The following is an 18,633-nucleotide window of genomic DNA, read 5'->3' on the forward strand; positions in this document are numbered from 1 at the left end:
GTTCCAAGTTTAAAATCCATGAAATTTAAATCCATCAACTTTAAAATCCATGAAATTTGAAACACACTTCAATCCTAAATGTATTTATATCTGGAAATAAGCCCTGTAACTTAAACAGACTTTAAATCTAAAAAGACATCGTAACATCTTTTAAACATGGTTCTTACAAGAAAGTCATGAGTGGCAAACAGGTCTACACCCACCAAATTCAGTAGGAAACATATAGAGATTTATCAAGCCTTAGAGGCTTGCAGCACACGAGAAAGCACTCAGATTAACAAACTACAAATTTATTGAGGTCTGGGTTATAATATTACTTTCCTATACACAGACAGATAAACCAATTGTTTTATCTGTTTTGTTTTTGAATAAAGTTTTAAATAAAACTCATTTCTTGCTCCTAATCTTTTTTAATACTGGAATGGATCAAAAGCTTTTGTTCCATTCACAGGAGGAAAGCTGCATTCATGAAAGGACCTCTTCCATAAGCACAACTCTTCTTCCATGCTCTTTTCAATTCAAGAAGAAAACACTTTGGATCCAACCCACTGTTTATATTTTAAATGTATTAAAGATACTTAATACTTGCTGAAAAATAATAATAATCAAGCAGTCAATTTGATTAAATGGTTAGTAAGCAGTCCAACTATTTGTACTGCTGTGTTGTTTTCTCACCAAAAATTAACACATATAACTCATACAGTTAGAGTACAGAGTTGAACTTTAGGAGCAGTTTAAAGATAAATAAAATACCTACAGATAGTACATTTTTCTATAGTTATGCCAGTGTTTCTAGAAAATAAATATCTATTACTTTGTGCATGTTCAAATAATGTGCAATCCATACTTCCTCAAAATTATGCGATGAAAGCTGAATTTATTGACTCTAGCTGCACTAGAACATATACTCATACGTCAAACTGCTATGGCAAGCATCGAGGTGAAGTGGAGCTGGAGCAGGCAAGTAAGATATGCTGCCTCTGATCCAATTGGCATACATTAGTTATACCACTTTTAATTCCCAGCATTTCTCCTGTTTCTGAACAAGAACACTCGTCATCTATTTGACAGAAAGCAAGTGCCTATCTGATATTAAGTTCAAAATGCCATATACTCCCGTCTATAGAAAATTATATAGATCATTCTAGTTATCATTCTCCTCACTCTTCTACTTCAAAAACAAATAGCATTCTGCACAAAGTAATATGGGCAGACAAGTTTTTGTCATTGCTGAAATCTACAAATTTGCTCTCAACATTTAAAGTGGATTGGTCTTTTCCTAAATTGCTCAGTTTGCTAGATATCATTCTTCTGTTTTATTTACTGAACAGTTACGAACATCAACCAGAAAATGCTGATAGTATAAAAATCACATTAACAAGGTTAACAAGGTTAACAAGGCTTGAAAGATCCTATGATTTTGTCATAAACCTTGAAATCTTACGAGCTTTTTGAAGCCAAAACCCCAAAGCAAATATTATGCAATAATGTTATTTAAAAAATCAAAATGCATATAACAAAATATTTCCTACTGTTTGGATATTTAATCATGAGCCAGTTAATGGACTAAGAAATGAAAATTAAATATGGAAGAAAGTTTTTTTCTAAAAATAGTTAAGAGCTGAAGTTTTTAGAAACATGTGTAATTTAAACCATTCTGTACAGAACTCTTCAGAGGCTGATTCCTGAACTTTTCAAAGTAATATAGAGGGTGGGTTTCTATCTGTATCTTATGCCCACTTGGTAAGTATCACTGAATCCAGTGGGACTTATTTTTGATTGCACAACCACAGGATTGGGCTGCATGAAATTCAGCTACAGAGGCATTCACTTCTACAATACATAAACCTCTTCCTAGCTGCTGCAGGTTCAGTTCTTCCCCCATTCCTATCAAATCTACATGAAATTTCCAACTAACCTGTACTTAAATCAATGGCAAGCATAAACCCACACACTTTCCTCACAGTCACAAATGCCCCACAAAGCACTAGAGGCCTCTAGCAGCAGGTCTCAGGAACCCTATTCTCTGAGCCATTAAGGATATCCCCAGACAGAAGTAGTTATTGACCTGATCTCTGCTGCACTGCAGCACCACCCATATAACGGTCAGAGATGGTACTGCTACTTCCAGCCAAGGTGACTTGGGGAGCCAAAAGGTGCCTGGCTGACTTTATATACAGTCGTTTCTGGCTGTTTCCTTAGTCTGAGCAACTAGTTTCTTAAATAGTCACACAGACTGCCTTGACCGCTTCAGAAAATGACTTCTAATTCAGTTCACTTAGACCACATCATCCGATCCTGGCAGAGATGTGGATTTTCACAGGGGGAAATTGAACTGGAAAATTTTATTGCCGGGGGGGGGGGGGAATTATGAAAATGTTCTAATGCAAATTTCTCATCTGCATAAAATTTGCATATTTTGATCTCAGGAAATGTTATGCAAATTTCCCTGATAGTATGATTTGACATGTTTTTTGACTTATATTTCGTTTTTTAAACAAAACACAACCCTCTAACATATTGATTTCCCACACTGTATTTCAAAGTTTAAGTAGCTGAAGTGAAACATTTGACATTGGGGGTGGGGGCCAATAAAAACATAATGTGGCTTAAATGTTATACTGATAGAAACTCAAAGGTTTATGTGGAAAAAATGTATTTTCCACGGAAAACGGTCAACCCCAACTCTCTGGATTCTGGCACTTCAGATTTTTGAATGCCTGATCTGAAACCTGGCCACCAGCCCGCCTTGAACCTTCTACTTGCTTCTGACACTGCTAGGCTCTGACATGCCCAATATGAGAGCCAGAGGTAAACTAGTCACGAGAGTAAAGAGCTGATAATCTTCTGACACAATCATACACATTTGAATTTCACAGAAAAATAGCTCCAAATGAGCCAATGACACAGTATTCATTTGGACTCAACACAGATATTGAGGAAAGGTAGGTAAATTTTTAGCCTACTTTCCTGAAGGAAATTAAGTTATGAGATCACTCAGCAGTGTGCGCACACACACCTCAACTTTGCAATGTCTGTACCAATATGAATCAAATTGGTTACAGTTGTAGACACACCTCAATGGCATAGTTTGTGATGATGGCATCCACCCCGATTCAAGATGGTGGGCACAAACATTTGTGGCGCAAGTGGGCTAACTTGTGGATGTCTAACAGATATGAACCAAATCTGGTACAGTTGTTAGGGATGTGCTTGAACCAGTTCGGAGGTCCAGCAGTTCAGATGGTTCAGCGGCAGGGTGCTCTTACACCCCCCCGCCCACGTTTCCCCCACCAGTGCTGTGCCCAAGATTGCTGGTGCGGGGCAGCAGCATACCTTCTTGCTGCCCCAATCAGCGTCAGACCGGAAGTGGCCAGTGAGCGTGTGTGATGTGTGCACATGCACTGGCCACTTCCAGTCTGACGCTGACCAGGGCGACAAGAAGGTACACTGCTGCCCTGCACAGAGTGGGCTAAACCCCTGCTAAATTGGCAAAGAGGCACCTTTTAACGTGGCGATTATTCTCTTTACTTAGCAGGGGGAGAGTAACTGGCCCTATACACCCACAGCACAGTACCTCCAGTGACTGTTGCTGGTGTCTATCTGATGTTTCTTTTAGACTGCGAGACTTTTTGGGACAGGGATCCATCTTATTTATTTATTATTTCTCTGTGTAAGCCGCCTTGAGCCATTTTTAGAAGGGGGTATAGAAACAAAACAAAACAAAAACAAATAAATGTCTGCAGCGCAGAGTCCACAAGCTAACTTGTGGACCGTCTAATCTGAACCAAATTTGGTGCAGCTGTAGAGACACATACATAGGGACACCTCAACAGCGTAGTACCCAGAATGTTGGGGGCAATATGCTAAATCATTGTAAACCGCTTAGAGAGCTTCAGCTATAGAGAGGTATATAAATGTAAGTGCTATTGCTATTGCTAGTTTGTGATGATGTCATCCACCCCAATTCAAGATGGTGGACATGTGAACATTTAAGGCTGAAGTGGGCTAACTTGTGAGGATGGTACTTACAAATTAAGATTATAGTGAAAGGGAAGTAGGCAAGATGAGTTCTTACCAGAACTTGTTTCTCAGATGAACCTGTGCTTACAGTTTGAACAACTACAGACTGCAACTTGCCTCACCTCAGTCACTGTCAGCCAAAAGAACCAGCTCAGGCTAAAGCATAGGGTTGTAAGTATTGTGAATCATCCTAGGGGCCACTTCACACATGATGATTTTCCTATACAGATTTCACATTTATAGTATTCAGAGAAAAGCAAGTATATTGCATGTGTTGTCAAAACACACAAACACACATCTATTCTGCTGTGTGTTTATGCAATGAAACAGATTAACATGCATTTATCACAAGTAACTATGTACACTTTTCTTATAAGGAAAATCATTATATCAGTAGGAGTCCTAGCACTGCAATCCTATGAACACTTAGTTCGGACTAAATACGTATAGTTCACAGACGTTAGTCTCACTTGGTTTTGCTGACTTCACACCACACCCCATCTCACTCAGTTGAAGCACATATAGAAGTCAGCTGGGTTGCAACTTTATTGTGCCATGGACAATGTTCTGTTTATCTATGAACACAACAGTATTCCAAGTTTAGTAATGCCTATGGATGAAACATTTACCCATGACACTAGCACTTTGATGGCATGCTGTTCCTGTAAGTTCCTGCTCACTTTCATCACTGTGCTGATCTTAATAGAAGATATGCATGTTTAGCAGCTTGGAATCAAATGCAGGTTCAGGAGCAATGCACATATTTCAAGTAATAAATGGAGGTTACTTTAAATTGTCCCACAAGGCAAGTTGTAAGGATGCAACAGCTCACCCTATAGATCAAGAAATGTTCTCTATGCAAAAATACTATGTCTTCAGTGGGACAATGGCAATTCAACATGCACTTCGCACAAAAAGCTCACCAAGGATTCAGCCACCAAATGGAGCAATTCAAACCACCATCCACATGGACGTGATGTGTGCACACAAGCTGACCTTCCGTCAAGGTCATCAAAGGGTCAGTTAAGTGATAAGAGTGCTGTTGTCCTGAAGCAATCCTGGGGAACTACTGTTGCTTTGCAATCTGATCCTATAAAGAGTGAAATGCACCTAAGCCCACTTAAATGCATAGGATTGCAGCCTTAATTCTGCAGTAGCCCAAGTTTCTTACAAATCAACCTTTTAAGAGTACTGGTTGGTCTGTTAACACAGCCCAACAGATGCCCCCCATCCCACACAGTGGGGTGGGGGGCATCAGGGCTGTCTTTAGGGCATGGCAAGCAGGGCAACCGCCCCAGGCCCCATTCTTTTAACTCCCATTAGATTTAACTGGAAGGGGGCTGATTTGCCATGGGTTCCACACCTCGCCAGGGTTCTCTAAGGACGGCCCTGGGAGAGGAGAGCATATTGATCTAATTTTACATCATACCATCCAATGCTAACTACGCTTACTCAGCAATAAATCCCACTAATTAAAATGGGAATGCCTTAAAACGAAACATGCCTAGGAAGCACACAGCTTCAACCTAGGCATGCATACTTAGAAACATACACATTGTGCTCGATGGGGTTTACTCTCATGTCAGTATGCATCAAACTAAAGCCTTAAAAGCTAACTTAGCTAAGGTCTCTCAACAAGCCAAATGGATGGAGCAAAATAAGTGGATCACTGTGGCCTATGCAATGCAAGTCGAAGAGAATTAACCCTCCATATATCCCAGAAAAGGCCCCTGTACATAGACAGGGAACGTAAATCATATCCTCGAAGAAAAGGAAGGCGAGATCGAAGCGTGTCCCTCGGAAAAACAAGCAGCCTTTTCACGCCCTCCCCAACAGGGTCACAGCGCTACCTACTCATAGCCGGCACCAGAGACGGCTGCCTCTCGGCTTTACAGTCACTCACCTTCTGGCCCCGCAGCAGTCACGGGAAGGGATAGTGCTTTCCTCACCTCCCCTACCCCAGCTCAGCCAGAGCCAATGCGCCTGCCAACAACAGCCCTTCCTATTGGCTGGCCGCGCGTTCCACACTCCTCCCCGCCTTGGATCATCTCTCCCCTGTCAACGGATCGGAAGCTAAGATGGCGGCCTTGGCGACCGGCGGTGGGCTGATGCGGAGCGAAAAGGCTGCGACGAGTTTCCAAAGGAAAGTGCCGGAAGACGGAGGCGGCCGCTTGGCCGTTCTGCCCGGCACTCGACCGTCGGTGCGCCACGGGCAGCTCCTGCTTTCCAGTGGGCTGCCGTCCCTGGACAGTGTGCTAGGTTGGTGCAGGCAGCAGCGCTAGTCTCGTCTAGGCACACTTTCCCCGCCATCCTTCCTTGCTCTGCGGGCTGCGTGCGTGGTAGGCTTAGCCGGCCTCCGAGGCAGGGGCGGAGGGTGGGTGCTTCTGTCCACACAGGAGCCGGGTGAGCAGCCCCCCCGAGCCCAGCGCGTTTTTCTGGCTGGCCCGCCGCCGCCGCCGCCGGGCTCGGCTCTCGGGAGGTGGGGAGAGCAGCAGCAGCAGCAGCAGGGAGGGCTTCACCTCCGCGGGGGAAGACGGCGCCGGCCACCCCGCGCTGCTGATCTGCCGCCCAGTGCCGGCCGGGATGGGTTGCTGGCTGGCTCTCTTGCCCTTCGCTCGGGCGAGTCGTGGTGTCCTCGGGTCTTGCAGAGCACCCTGCGCGTCTGGGGCTGCTGTGGACTTCTGCAGCGAGTGCCGCGCCTGGGGTCCCCCGGGGAAGAGCAGAGACAGTCCGTGTGAGAAAGCATCGCCTTTAAGAGGCAGGGAGTAACCACCACCAGACCCCCCAGATACCCGGGGCTTCTCTTCTCCCTCCCTCCCTCCCTCTTCCCAGCTCGCTCGCTCTCGTCTCGGTAGCCGGTGTCGTGCACTCGTGCTACTACCTTCCATATAAAGCAGCCTCATATAGTCGTTCTGCACGGACAGTCTATGTGTCTGCTTGATATGGATGAACTTTCTTTTTAACGAGTGCCTCAGGGCATACTCAAGTGAACTGGCAGGCTAAACATGGACTGTATGAATCCCGTTGACATTCAGCATGTGTTGGAGTCCATGCCGGAGCCTCGGCTCAGTTTCCAGGAGCAGCACTAGGGCCAGGTACTGGGTACAGGCCATACCCATTAGAGGGCCCACACTGCAGAGTTAGCCTTTGAACCCAGTACTGGTGCCAGCTGTCATGCCAGTCAGTCAAGACACTATGCAGCATCCAGCACCTCCATTTACAAATGAGAGAACAGACCCCCTGCATTATTGCATGGCCTCTGGAGATGCTTCCAGTGGCCAGTGGGGAGGATAGAAGACGGAGCTGCTACAAAGTTTCTTGGCTGAGAAACTCACTCGGTTGAGACTCATTCTTAAGCTTGGGAGGTATTGGGCAGGGCAACAAGTCATAGGGTGGCCATGTGCAGGGGTCCCTTTCCTACGGGGTGCCAGCACTATCAATTTTGACCCAGTGGGCATGGCTCAACCCACTTTGAAGCAATTCTGCAATAATGTTGGTTGTGCTGGAATTTGGAGGTACGTTGGACACAGTTGACTGGGTCGAGAGCACCTGTTGCTTGCTTTGTTTTAAAATGGTTTCTCCTGAATCAGAGTTAAAGCTGTGAAAGTGATGTTACAAAGAATAAATATAACTAGCTGGCCTCATGCAGAACATCTGCGCGCTAGTTCTCCCTGTCTCCCCTCCCATCCGGCTCCCTGCTCTGCCTCCCCCCCCCACCAGCTGCCCCCTGCCATCCAGGATAGCAGTGGAGGTGGAAAAACCTCCTTCCTCCTGCTGCCCAAATGACAGGTCGGGCTGTTTTTGACCCATTTCAGGGCTCTCTGCAGACTTGCACAGAGAGCCCTGAAATGGGCCGAAAACAGTCCAACTTGTCATTTGGGTGGCAGGAGGACCCAAGAAAGTAGGTTTCACCGCCTCCACTGCCATCCCCACCTTGTTTTTCCCTCTCCGGCCACATCTCCACCACCATGTGGTTCTCTCTTCCCCCTGACCGGCCGATCTTGCTCCACCTCCCCTGCTCCCCTTAAGCTGCCAAGATGGGCCCACGGAGGGAGTGCTGATCCCAGTCTCGACCTACTGGTTTTAAGGTTTGTGTGTCAAGCCCCACCCCTGTGCTCTCATTGGTTGCTGTGGGGGTGGGGCTTGCCATACATCCATATATATATATATATATATATATATATATATATATATATATATAAACAATGCAGTATTTTAGTTAAGTGGATGTGGACCTGATCCACTTGGATGGGAAACTACTGGAAACCACTTTGAAATTTCTAAAGGAAAAGCAGGATGTAACTAATAAATAAAACATTACTGCTTCATTGAGGCCATTCACACAGTCAAAAACTGTTCTGCCTGGGTTTGAGAGCTATTTGTGCTCCCATTTTGCGGTTATGTGGAAGCAAGGTAGGAGGGAAACCTGGATAGAAGTGATTGTGTGGAAGCAAGGTAGGATGAAAAGCTACCCAGGTTTTCCTCCTACCTTGCTTCCACACAACCAAAAACTGGGAGCACACACAGCTCACAAACCTGGGTAGAACACAGTATTTGGTTTGTGTGAATGACCTCAGTGTGTACAAATGTTAGGCAAAACCACCCAGCTTAAGTTTATAATACTGTATGCCCATTTGATCCATGTGCATTTGCCCTTTCTAACCAGTAAGTCCTGTTGAAACCAATGGGACATAAACAAAATGAGTTAAGTTAGGACCATGGCTTAAAAGTATCTTCTCCTGCCAAACATTTAGGACCCTTATTTTAGGACAGGGCTACTTGAACAGCTTTAGTTAACCTCCGAATTGTGCTGCATCAGGTCTTTAATCTGAAGCTGTTTGTTTGACAGGCTCAGTGACTTAGAAATGTAATATAGTTTGGTGGGGTGTTATTCTGGGCAAGTTTTCCCCTCAAAAAGAAAAGCCATGGGAGACAGGGGGTGGTGGATTGTAGGTTATTGAACATGGAAGGAAGTTTCACTGGAGATAGATACTAGTTAATGTTTTTGTTGCATGCCAATGAAGCTGGAAGAAGCAAACAATCTGATAATCCTCATCAGAATTTATAAATCAGTACATCACTGTACTCATTCTACTGCTATCTATAGACAGATGTATATGTTGCATTTTTGTGGATAAACTGATAGAAAAATATTTTGCAAAACTTGTGGCTCTCACCCTTAGATCTATGGAACTGTAAAGCACATGGATTTAGGTTATAGATTCATTTGGCTATGCATCAGTTCATTACAGTATAGATAAATGTTCAGCAAGTGATTCCTACATATGCAAAAACACATTAATTGGACCTTGGGTGCTCTGCTGTGTACTACAGCTGTATTAAGGCATGACGGTAGAGCATACCTTGAGACAGAAGAGAAAGGAAATCAGCAATTGTCATTGATTCAAGGATGTTTTTATCTGCTTCAGGAAGGGAGCTGACCGTTTAGTGCCTGCTTAATAGAACTATTGAATGAGCTGTTTTTTCAGATGTCCCCTATGCCCCATCCCACATCTTATATTATGTAGTTCTTATGTGCCCTTAGAAAGTTCTGTTCTTCTCTCCCTCCCTCCCATATATCTTGCTCTTTAAATAAAGCTGTGTGGGGTATGTGAGGTGAATATTGTAAGTTATTGTTGCCTTTCTGAAGTCAAGGGTTGGCACCACAGATTAAGGGGGTACTCTGGTCAAGTACATTATACAGAAGAAAATCCAATAGGTTTCAATGAAATTTACAAGCAGTGGGATTGAAATGCAAATTAAATTTTCTGCTTTTGGTATAACCTAGATACCTAAATGATGAAAGATAAAGAGATGCCCTGTTCTTACACACTCTATTGCAAACTTCTATATATTTGATTGATTGATCACATTTTTATTATTATTAATTATTTTTACATTTATATCCCGCTCTTCCTCCAAGGAGCCCAGAGCGGTGGACTACATACTTAAGTTTCTCTTTCACAACAAACCTGTGAAGTAGGTTAGGCTGAGAGAGAAGTGACTGGCCCAGAGTCACCCAGCTAGTATCATGGTTGAATGGGGATTTGAACTCAGGTCTACCCGGTCCTATTCCAGTACTCTAACCACTACACCACGCTGGCTCACCCAAAATGCACGTTGTCTATATATAGAGAGCATATAGTCTTTATACCCTAATTAGGTAACTGACTCAATTTTCCTTTGTGCTGTATTGCACATCATTCCAGCACAGTATATTTTAAATAACTTCTTTTAGATGTCACAGGTTTATATACAGAGGGTACAATCTTGTAAGGTTAGGACTTGGACCCCTATAGTTTGGGTACAGCAATTTTAAGCAGGCATTAACACACACTTACCAGTGCTTTTTAGGATATAAGGAGCTGCCTTATACTGAGTTGGACTATTTGTCAGTCTACCACAGTACTGTCTGCTGAAATTGGCAGCAATTCTTCAGAGTTTCAAGGGAATCACAACATGCAAAGCTTCTCCCCATTTCTATCATTTTAAAACCAGTTTTACACCGAGTCATGATGCAAACACTTGTATTATGCAGATACAAACATTTTATTTTTGTGATTTTTACTAGTCTTTTTCAGGTATTTGAGCACAGGTTTACATATTGGTGTGCGAAAATAGTGTTCTTCAGTACACATATCGCTTAGGGACGTTCATTTCTTTAATAAAATATTTGGAAATCTTTATATGCAATTTGAAGAGATACTTGTCTAATAGTACCAAGTATCCAGGAATATTATACCCCTGCTAACTGGGCAAAGAGGCACCTTTTACCATGGTGATTCTCTTTATTTAGCAGGGGGAGAGTAACTGGCCCTATCCACCCCCAGCACAGTACTTCCAGTGTGGTGTGTGTCTTATGTTTCTTTTTAGAATGTGAGCCCTTTGGGGACAGGGAGCCATCTTATTTGTTTGTAAACCTTTCTTTGTAAACCGCCCTGAGCCATTTTTGGAAGGGCAGTATAGAAATTGAATTATTATTATTGTTGTTGTTGTTGCTGCTGCTGTTGTTGTTACCATCAAAAATAGCTTGTCCAGTACCCTCTCTTCCAAATTTAGTATGCTTCTGAAGTTCAGACTTCAGAACGTCTTGCAGTATTCAAAACATTTTTGGTTATTTTCTTGTGCTGTCTATGCTTTCTTGTTTTACACACAAAGAGCTAACAATTTTTTTTATTTTTAACTGCTCCCTACCTCACCACTACAGTTTCTTTTGTGCATTGTAGCTACGTTTGGCTTGAAAGTTCACGTACAGGTGAAACTCGGAAAATTAGAATATCGTGCAAAAGTCCATTAATTTCAGTAATGCAAATTAAAAGGTGAAACTGATATATGAGACAGACGCATTACATGCAAAGCGAGATAAGTCAAGCCTTAATTTGTTATAATTGTGATGATCATGGCGTATAGCTCATGAAAACCCCAAATCCACAATCCCAGAAAATTAGAATATTACATGGAACCAATAAGACAAGGATTGAAGAATAGAACAATATCGGACCTCTGAAAAGTATACAGTGTACTGTGCTTGATTGGCCAGCAAACTCGCCTGACCTGACCCCATAGAGAATCTATGGGGCATTGCCAAGAGAAGGATGAGAGACATGAGACCAAACAATGCAGAAGAGCTGAAGGCCGCTAATGAAGCATCCTGGTCTTCCATAACACCGCATCAGTGCCACAGGCTGATAGCATCCATGCCACGCCGCATTGAGGCAGTAATTGCTGCAAAAGGGGCCCAAACCAAGTAGTGAATACATATGCATGCTTATACTTTTCAGAGGTCCGATATTGTTCTGTTCTTCAATCCTTGTCTTATTGGTTCCATGTAATATTCTAATTTTCTGAAATTGTGGATTTGGGGTTTTCATGAGCTGTACGCCATGATCATCACAATTATAACAAATTAAGGCTTGACTTATCTCGCTTTGCATGTAATGCGTCTGTCTCATATATCAGTTTCACCTTTTAATTTGCATTACTGAAATTAATGGACTTTTGCACGATATTCTAGTTTTCCGAGTTTCACCTGTATATTCTGCAGTAGCCTAGGATTCCTAATAAAATATAGTATATTATATTGCTTTGTATCTTTTATCCTTTGACATCAAGATGTCAATCATTGTCTACAGCAGTGATCTTTACTATTTTTCAAGTGGTGGCCACAGTGGTAGAAAGCCTTCAATGTGAGAGCCATTTCCTACCATACTGGCCTCTGCACAGTGCTGCACTTCTCATTGTGTGTGAGAAGTGAAGAGAAACGAAGCTTTGTCGAGCCCCAGTGCCATCTTGGAAGCTGCGCATGAAACACTTGGAACTCTTGCCTTGCACAGTACTCTGTACACACCTTCCAAGATTGTACTGGGGCTCAACAGGACTCCAATTCTCTTAAGGGGAATTTCCCCATACTAAGAAAAATGCAGCACTGAGAGATGGGAGTGGTTGCTTCCTCAGGCTGCCAGGAGCACTGTGCTAAGTATTCAGCTCTGGATGAAGCTTTGCACAGGCTTAAAAAACAATTGGGGAGCTGCCACCTGCTTATGGACCTTGCAATGAAGAACATTGAACTGCAGAATACTTTAGTTGTATAGTCTCACAAAATTCTTCATAGTTCAAACACTTGGAACACAGGTTTTACCTATCCCAAAATACTACTTTTTAAATCTTTGTATAAGCATCTTAAAACATATCATGCAAGTATTGGCTTAAAAACTGCTCTGTTTTCCTACAATGTACCATTTCCCCAAGCCATCTGTTCCAGAGGAAGTCTATTGAAGCCTCTGGATCTTAAACTTTTTTACTTAATAGTTAAAAAATATAGTTGTAACACAAATATATTAACATATCCCAGCAAGGAAATCTTTCATCCAGCTCTCCAGTAGAGCAATTCAACCACAGTAATAGGAATGCAGTAAACAAAAAGTAGTAGTAGCTGGAGTGAACTTATTCCAAATAAATCATAGTGTGTGCACAGGAGACCCTTGAATCTTGTGGGGGTAACATTCTGTAAATGTACCATGAAAGTTGAAATACTGATATTCAAAACTTAAATCTAACCTGGAAAATGGGGTTGGGTTCCTGGGACAGGTCCTTTTAACTTTTAAACTCCCAACCCTGTGAATGAGTAGCACATGCTGCTTACCATCTGAGAAGAGGCTGCAAGCTTGGGGATAACCCTTTTAATTAAGTGGATGTCTGTAGAATGAATTGGACCTTTGTGCTGCTCCATTTAGGCTTGCAATCCAGTCCTATGCTCCATGTTAGATGGCTGCTACTACATTCCTGTTTGAACCTTTGCAAGCTATTCAGTACCCAAGGTGAACTGGATTAGTCTCTGTACATGTAGGCACCAGATGTTTGGATTTGCTGTTCCCATGCAGTTCCATGGTGTAGCAATCTAAGTTTCTTACTTTGGTGTAGGGTATTGATCTTCACTAGTTTTCAAGTGGGGTCCACTTTGATTAAAAAAAAACACACAACCCTTTATTGTGAGAGCCATTACCCACTGCACCAGCCTCCACACAGTACTGCACTTTTTCAGTATTGGGAGGGTCCTTTAAGAGAGAGGGAGCCCTCTCTTAAGAGCTCTAGGAGAAAAGCACTGAGAAGGACTATAGTTCCCAGCACTCTGTGCAAGCCTTCCCAGATGGTGCAGGAGTTCAAGAGGGCTCAGTTTCCCTTAAAGGAGCCCTGCCCCTAGTGCTGGGCAAAGTGCATCACTGCACAGTAAGAAAGGTTGTTTCCATGTGCTGCCAGAGAGACTAGGCAGAGCATTCAACGTCTACCAAAGCTTCACACAGGTCCAATAAACTGTTAGTCAGCAGGGTGCACTTAGGGTTAATGGGCCCCTAGGTGTTTCAATGATGGTGTAGGGTATAGGGTTTTAGGCTATACTGGTGTGAAGTGGAAACTAGCATTCTGCACCAGTGTAAGACCATTTAATCAACATCCTATCCATTTGAGCCACAGTTTGATATTAGATAGGATAAGGCCTTGGCTAATGTTTTGTTATGGTGGGTTCCAGAACGATTGGCTTCCTTGTGGCGAGGCCTCAAAGTTCAGAGGTGAGGGGATTCACTATCCCCTGATTCCTTCTTCTCCAGGCTGTGTGGGGTCATGGCAGCTGACTCTCATGCTTCTGCTGAGTTCTTCACTCTCCTGTCTTGCCTCCTCATCACAGGCAGCTCATGCCTTAAATAGTTGTTAGCAAGTCAAGCGGCCCCTGCCCTTCTGACCCCCCCTTCCTTTATTAACCCCTACCCTGGCTGATTACACACAGCTGTCTCCTGTTCCTCTACTTCCTCACCTGGTCTTCTCCTCCTTCCTGTGGTGCTTCTCTGACATAGTCGGGCAGCATCTTCTCCATGCCCAGCCCAGGCAGATTTCTGGTGCTCCAAAGTCTCTGGGCAGGTGGCCGCTGGTGCGAGCCCTTTCCTGTTCACCTCGCTCCATCGCAGCTCGCCTCGTTTCCACTGTAGCTCGGCCTGACCCAGTATGGCTGGTGGCGCCTCTCGAGGCTTCCAGCCAGACATGTTTGAAACCAGTTGAATTAATTCTGAACTACTATGTTCTTCAAACTCAGATGAAGAATCATTGCTATATATGTAGAATATTCTGATTAAAACAAGGAAATGTAGTCTGTGACAACACTATTAAAGTGCTTCAGTTTAGTTATGTGAAGCTCTGCAGGATCTTTTCACCATATTGTGAAAGTAATTGTAGTGTATGATATATAATTATATGTAATATGTAATTATTTAATAGTGAATTGTAAGAAGTATTATAAAGGTAATTAAAATGTTTTTCACATTACATTTTAAACTTCCTGTATCACCTTTCCTTGATACTACAAATTGCTAGAAACACTAATATGTATTCTCATTTTGTGAATTTTGTTCCTAGGTGGAGGCTTGGCAGTTGGAACACTTCTACTTATTGGTTAGTATGGTTTTAAAAAAATATTTTATATCATAATTGTTAGCTATTATACAGTTGTGGCACTACCTTTTTATTTCTGTTAAAATCTTCAGAAACACACCAATTTTTCTAAGGAGTTGTTGCTAAAAAGCAATGTGTAAGTTATGTTGTTTTATGAATGAAATATCCCACTAATTCATATGCTTTGTATTGTTTTCATTATTGTATTGTATTGTATTATTGTATTAGTTTTCATTATTGTATTATGTTAAACCTTTTAGCAGTAACACTTTAACACTTCCTGAAACACATTGTGAATTTTAGGGTTGTGCTGAAAGGCATCATTTCATACTGTTCAGGAGATGGCAATGGTAAACATCTCCTGTATTCTACCAAACACAACCACAGGGCTCTGTGATCGCCAGGAGTTGACACTGACTTGATGGCATAACTTTACCTTTTGTCAGATGGCAGAGAGGGTAAGGCGTAATCAGAAGGCACAGGATGTAGCAATCTTGCTGAAACTAGGCATGTCTGGGTCTGATCAATGCATGGATGGGAGACCATTTAGGTTCTTGACTTCCATGATGGAAGATATGTGGAATAAAAATGTAATTTATAAGAATTATATGTCCCAGACCCTTAAAGACCAATTTACCATACTCTCAAATGTTAAGAAAACATAGAAACTGTAACACCTTAGGACTATTCAAAAAACAGGCCACAATTCTACAACGACAATTAGTGGAGAGAGGATATCCAGATAGAGTAATCAGGCAAGCCTTTTACAAAGCTAGAGACAGAGAGTCTTTATTAAGAGTCAACTAGGTGGCCAGATTTGGCTTTTAAAATGCCAAATGCTGGCTTACAGCCTATTTGACCCACGAGTATACCCCTTAGGTTCTGGCAACTCAACAACAGAGAGCCTAAAACAGTGGCTAGGATGCTCATCCCTATCACTTTTGGAACTCATTCCAAAAACATAGAGGAAATCATTAAGAGACATTGGCACCTTCTGAAGGACATCCCTAGGTGCAAGGCACCCCCTTTGTTTACCCATAGAAGGAGCAAGAATATAGGTGACTACTTAGTGCACAGTAGAATGCCCAGGCAACTCTCCTCTGAATTAGGACAGACACATGGTTTGATAAGACAAACTGCTTGTGGGAGGTGTTCAGTATGTCTGCAGTGTGTGAGATTAAAATCTTTCCAGATTCCACCATCTACCAAGGAGTACACATTGAGAGATAGATTCACATACCAAACTAAAGGAGTTGTATATATAATCAAATGTCCATGTAATTTGTATTATGTAGGCAAAACAATCAGGGCAGTGAAACAGAGAATAGTTGAGCATAAGAGCTGCATAAAGAGGGGCAATTTACAGGCTCCTTTGGTGAGACACTTTAAGGAACATGGACATAGTGCTGAAGACCTAAGATTTTGGTGTATTGAGAAAAGTAGAGGACATAGTGGTAACACTAAGAGCTTTACCTTTTGTCAGATTGCAGAGAAGGTAAGGCGTAATCAGAAGGCACAGGATGTAGCAATCTTGCTGAAACTAGGCATGTCTGGGTCTGAATAGTGCATGGATGGGAGGCCATTTAGGTTCTTGACTGCCATGATGAAAGAAATGTGGAATAAAAATGTAATTTATAAGAATTATACATATGGGCCAAAGTAGACATAAAGCTGGTTAAGTTATTGGGCTGCAAGCTGGCACCTTCTCTTCTCAGTCTTCCCCTACCCCCACGGTGCAAATTCTATCTCCTTTCCCTTTCTGGGCTTAACTATGCTTACTAATACATGTCCCCAGCAATGCTTCCTATTATAACTAGGGTGTAAAGTTCAATATTAAAAACCTGAATTTGCACCATAGTTGAAGGAGGATTTCAGCTTCATTGTGCTTTCTTTTCTTATGCTTTTCACTGTCACCACCACTGCCAAATGTTCTCTGCACAATTTGTACAGAGCAACAACAACAGTACTCATTCATTCATTTATCATATTTCTTTGCCGCCTGATATGTACATCTCTTTGTACTTATAGACATCAAGTGACAATGTCTGAAACTTGATATTTTGAAAAATTTGAATGAGTTACAAAAGGCTAAGCTTCAACAAGTCTTGGTCATAAGCAACCTTTTCTTTTTTGTCACAGCCATGCACTGAAGGATAAAATTAGTTTCTGGAGTCTGGCAAGAAGATTAGCAAAGCCTTTACTGAAGCCTTAGAAAAAGCTGAATTTCAGTCTACAGAATAAACCTGCTGTGAGTGCTTGAGAAGAGCTGCTGGTGGATCTACTAAAAGCAATGTGGATTTCTGACATGTTGTTGGTTTAATCTTGAGCAGAACCTTCTTGCCTTCTCTGTTTTCATACTGCTAAGGGTCCTGCACTCAGGTGGAAATTCAGCTGGCAAAGTCTTGTAGAGTATGACATTTTTTGGGCAGAACCTAGAATGCACTGTTGCCAGACAGCCTCCCTCCATCTCATCTTTTCTGGAAACTTTGATTTCCAGTAGAAGCAAGGCTGAGTGAGGAATAAACAAGCATATAGTGCCAGGAGAGAAGCCAACCTCTGTTTGTATCAAATTACTGTATCATGCAAATTCTGAACCAGTGCAAACTACCTTAAAAAGGTGATGCACCCATACCCATCCTGAATTCTATGGATTCTTAATGAAGTCAGAGTTCTTGATGCAGCAAAAAGCCATAAGGCAAAAGACTACTTCTGAGAAGCAGGGAAAGCACACCCTGGAAATGCCATCAAGGTCCAGTTCCAAAGCAGTTACTGTATGTAGATTTGGCACAATAGAGACATAGGAACATAGGAAGCTGCCATATACTGAGTCAGACCATAGGTCCATCTAGCTCAGTACTGTCTACACAACTGTTTTGTACTCCGTCTGCATAACAGCTACTGCACAGACACCTTCGCAAAGTCTAGTATCTAGAATCTTCCCCTTCCTATCTCTAAGAGTCACCCCTTTTAACATTGTGCATGAAACTGTAGATTAAGTACAAGTATCAATTCTCTCTTTCTCCCCATCTTTCCACCCACATTCTAATACCTGCCATACACCAGGTTATTAGAGCCTTCACTCACTCCCCCTCCTTATCTCATCTTGGGAGTTGTCCTCATTCCCTTTTCAACACAATTGTACCAAGTTTGCCAATGGCCATACTTTACTTTGCGTCTCTTCATTTTACAAATAAACGTTTTCTGGTTTTCAAAGGCTTGCCTCCAAGTCTGTTGCTCCTCTGAGGTATCTTAGTATTGTCTTGCCTCTGTCCACACTGCTATCCAGATTGCGGTTATTCACACTTGCAAACCTGGTTTTGAGCAAATTCTCCAAGGCTGGTATAAAAGTGTAAGTGCACACATATGTATTCAATATATCTTGAAGGCAGCACTGTGAGACTGTACTACAAACTGATAGTAAGGATGCTTCATTCTGTTTAGAGTACCAAATCTTATGTAAACCACATAGTCGTCTGAGAAGTCTTACAGTTCTAAAAGGAATATATGAACAGATATCCATGTTATCTGATATCTAGTGTCAGTGCAAAAAAGATTAGCATGTTGGGATGGCCTCCGCATGCTGAATCCTGCAGTGGGGGAAGCATCAACACTAATGGGAGATGGAAGTCAACACTAATGATGTCATCATAACAATGTTGTGCAGCATCCCTA

At 42.4% G+C, this 18,633-nt stretch overlaps 2 protein-coding genes across 13 annotated transcripts in view; one reads left to right on the top strand and one right to left on the bottom strand.

The window, feature by feature from the left end:
- IMMP1L (inner mitochondrial membrane peptidase subunit 1) overlaps positions 1-6,126 on the bottom strand; it is a 78,931-nt gene extending 72,805 nt beyond the window's left edge. For 2 of the 9 annotated variants that reach the window (XM_053283065.1, XM_053283063.1), the window contains exon 1: positions 5,927-6,126. The gene's annotated coding sequence lies outside the window, so the exon portion shown is untranslated. Of the gene's footprint in view, positions 1-4,946; positions 5,114-5,877 lie in introns of all 9 variants that reach the window. The other 7 variants (XM_053283061.1, XM_053283060.1, XM_053283062.1 and 4 more) reach the window with 7 other exon arrangements.
- ELP4 (elongator acetyltransferase complex subunit 4) overlaps positions 6,052-18,633 on the top strand; it is a 283,969-nt gene continuing 271,387 nt past the window's right edge. For 3 of the 4 annotated variants that reach the window (XR_008313000.1, XR_008312999.1, XM_053283057.1), the window contains exons 1-2: positions 6,052-6,282; positions 14,926-14,961. Coding sequence is in view for 2 of the 4 variants with exons in the window: in XM_053283057.1 (XP_053139032.1) it covers positions 6,102-6,282; positions 14,926-14,961 (217 nt within the window). In the remaining 2 variants the exon portion in view is untranslated. The remainder of the gene's footprint in view (positions 6,283-14,925; positions 14,962-18,633) is intronic. The other variant, XM_053283056.1, reaches the window with a different exon arrangement.

Source organism: Hemicordylus capensis, chromosome 1 (genome assembly GCF_027244095.1).
Source record: "Hemicordylus capensis ecotype Gifberg chromosome 1, rHemCap1.1.pri, whole genome shotgun sequence".
NCBI lineage: Eukaryota > Metazoa > Chordata > Lepidosauria > Squamata > Cordylidae > Hemicordylus > Hemicordylus capensis.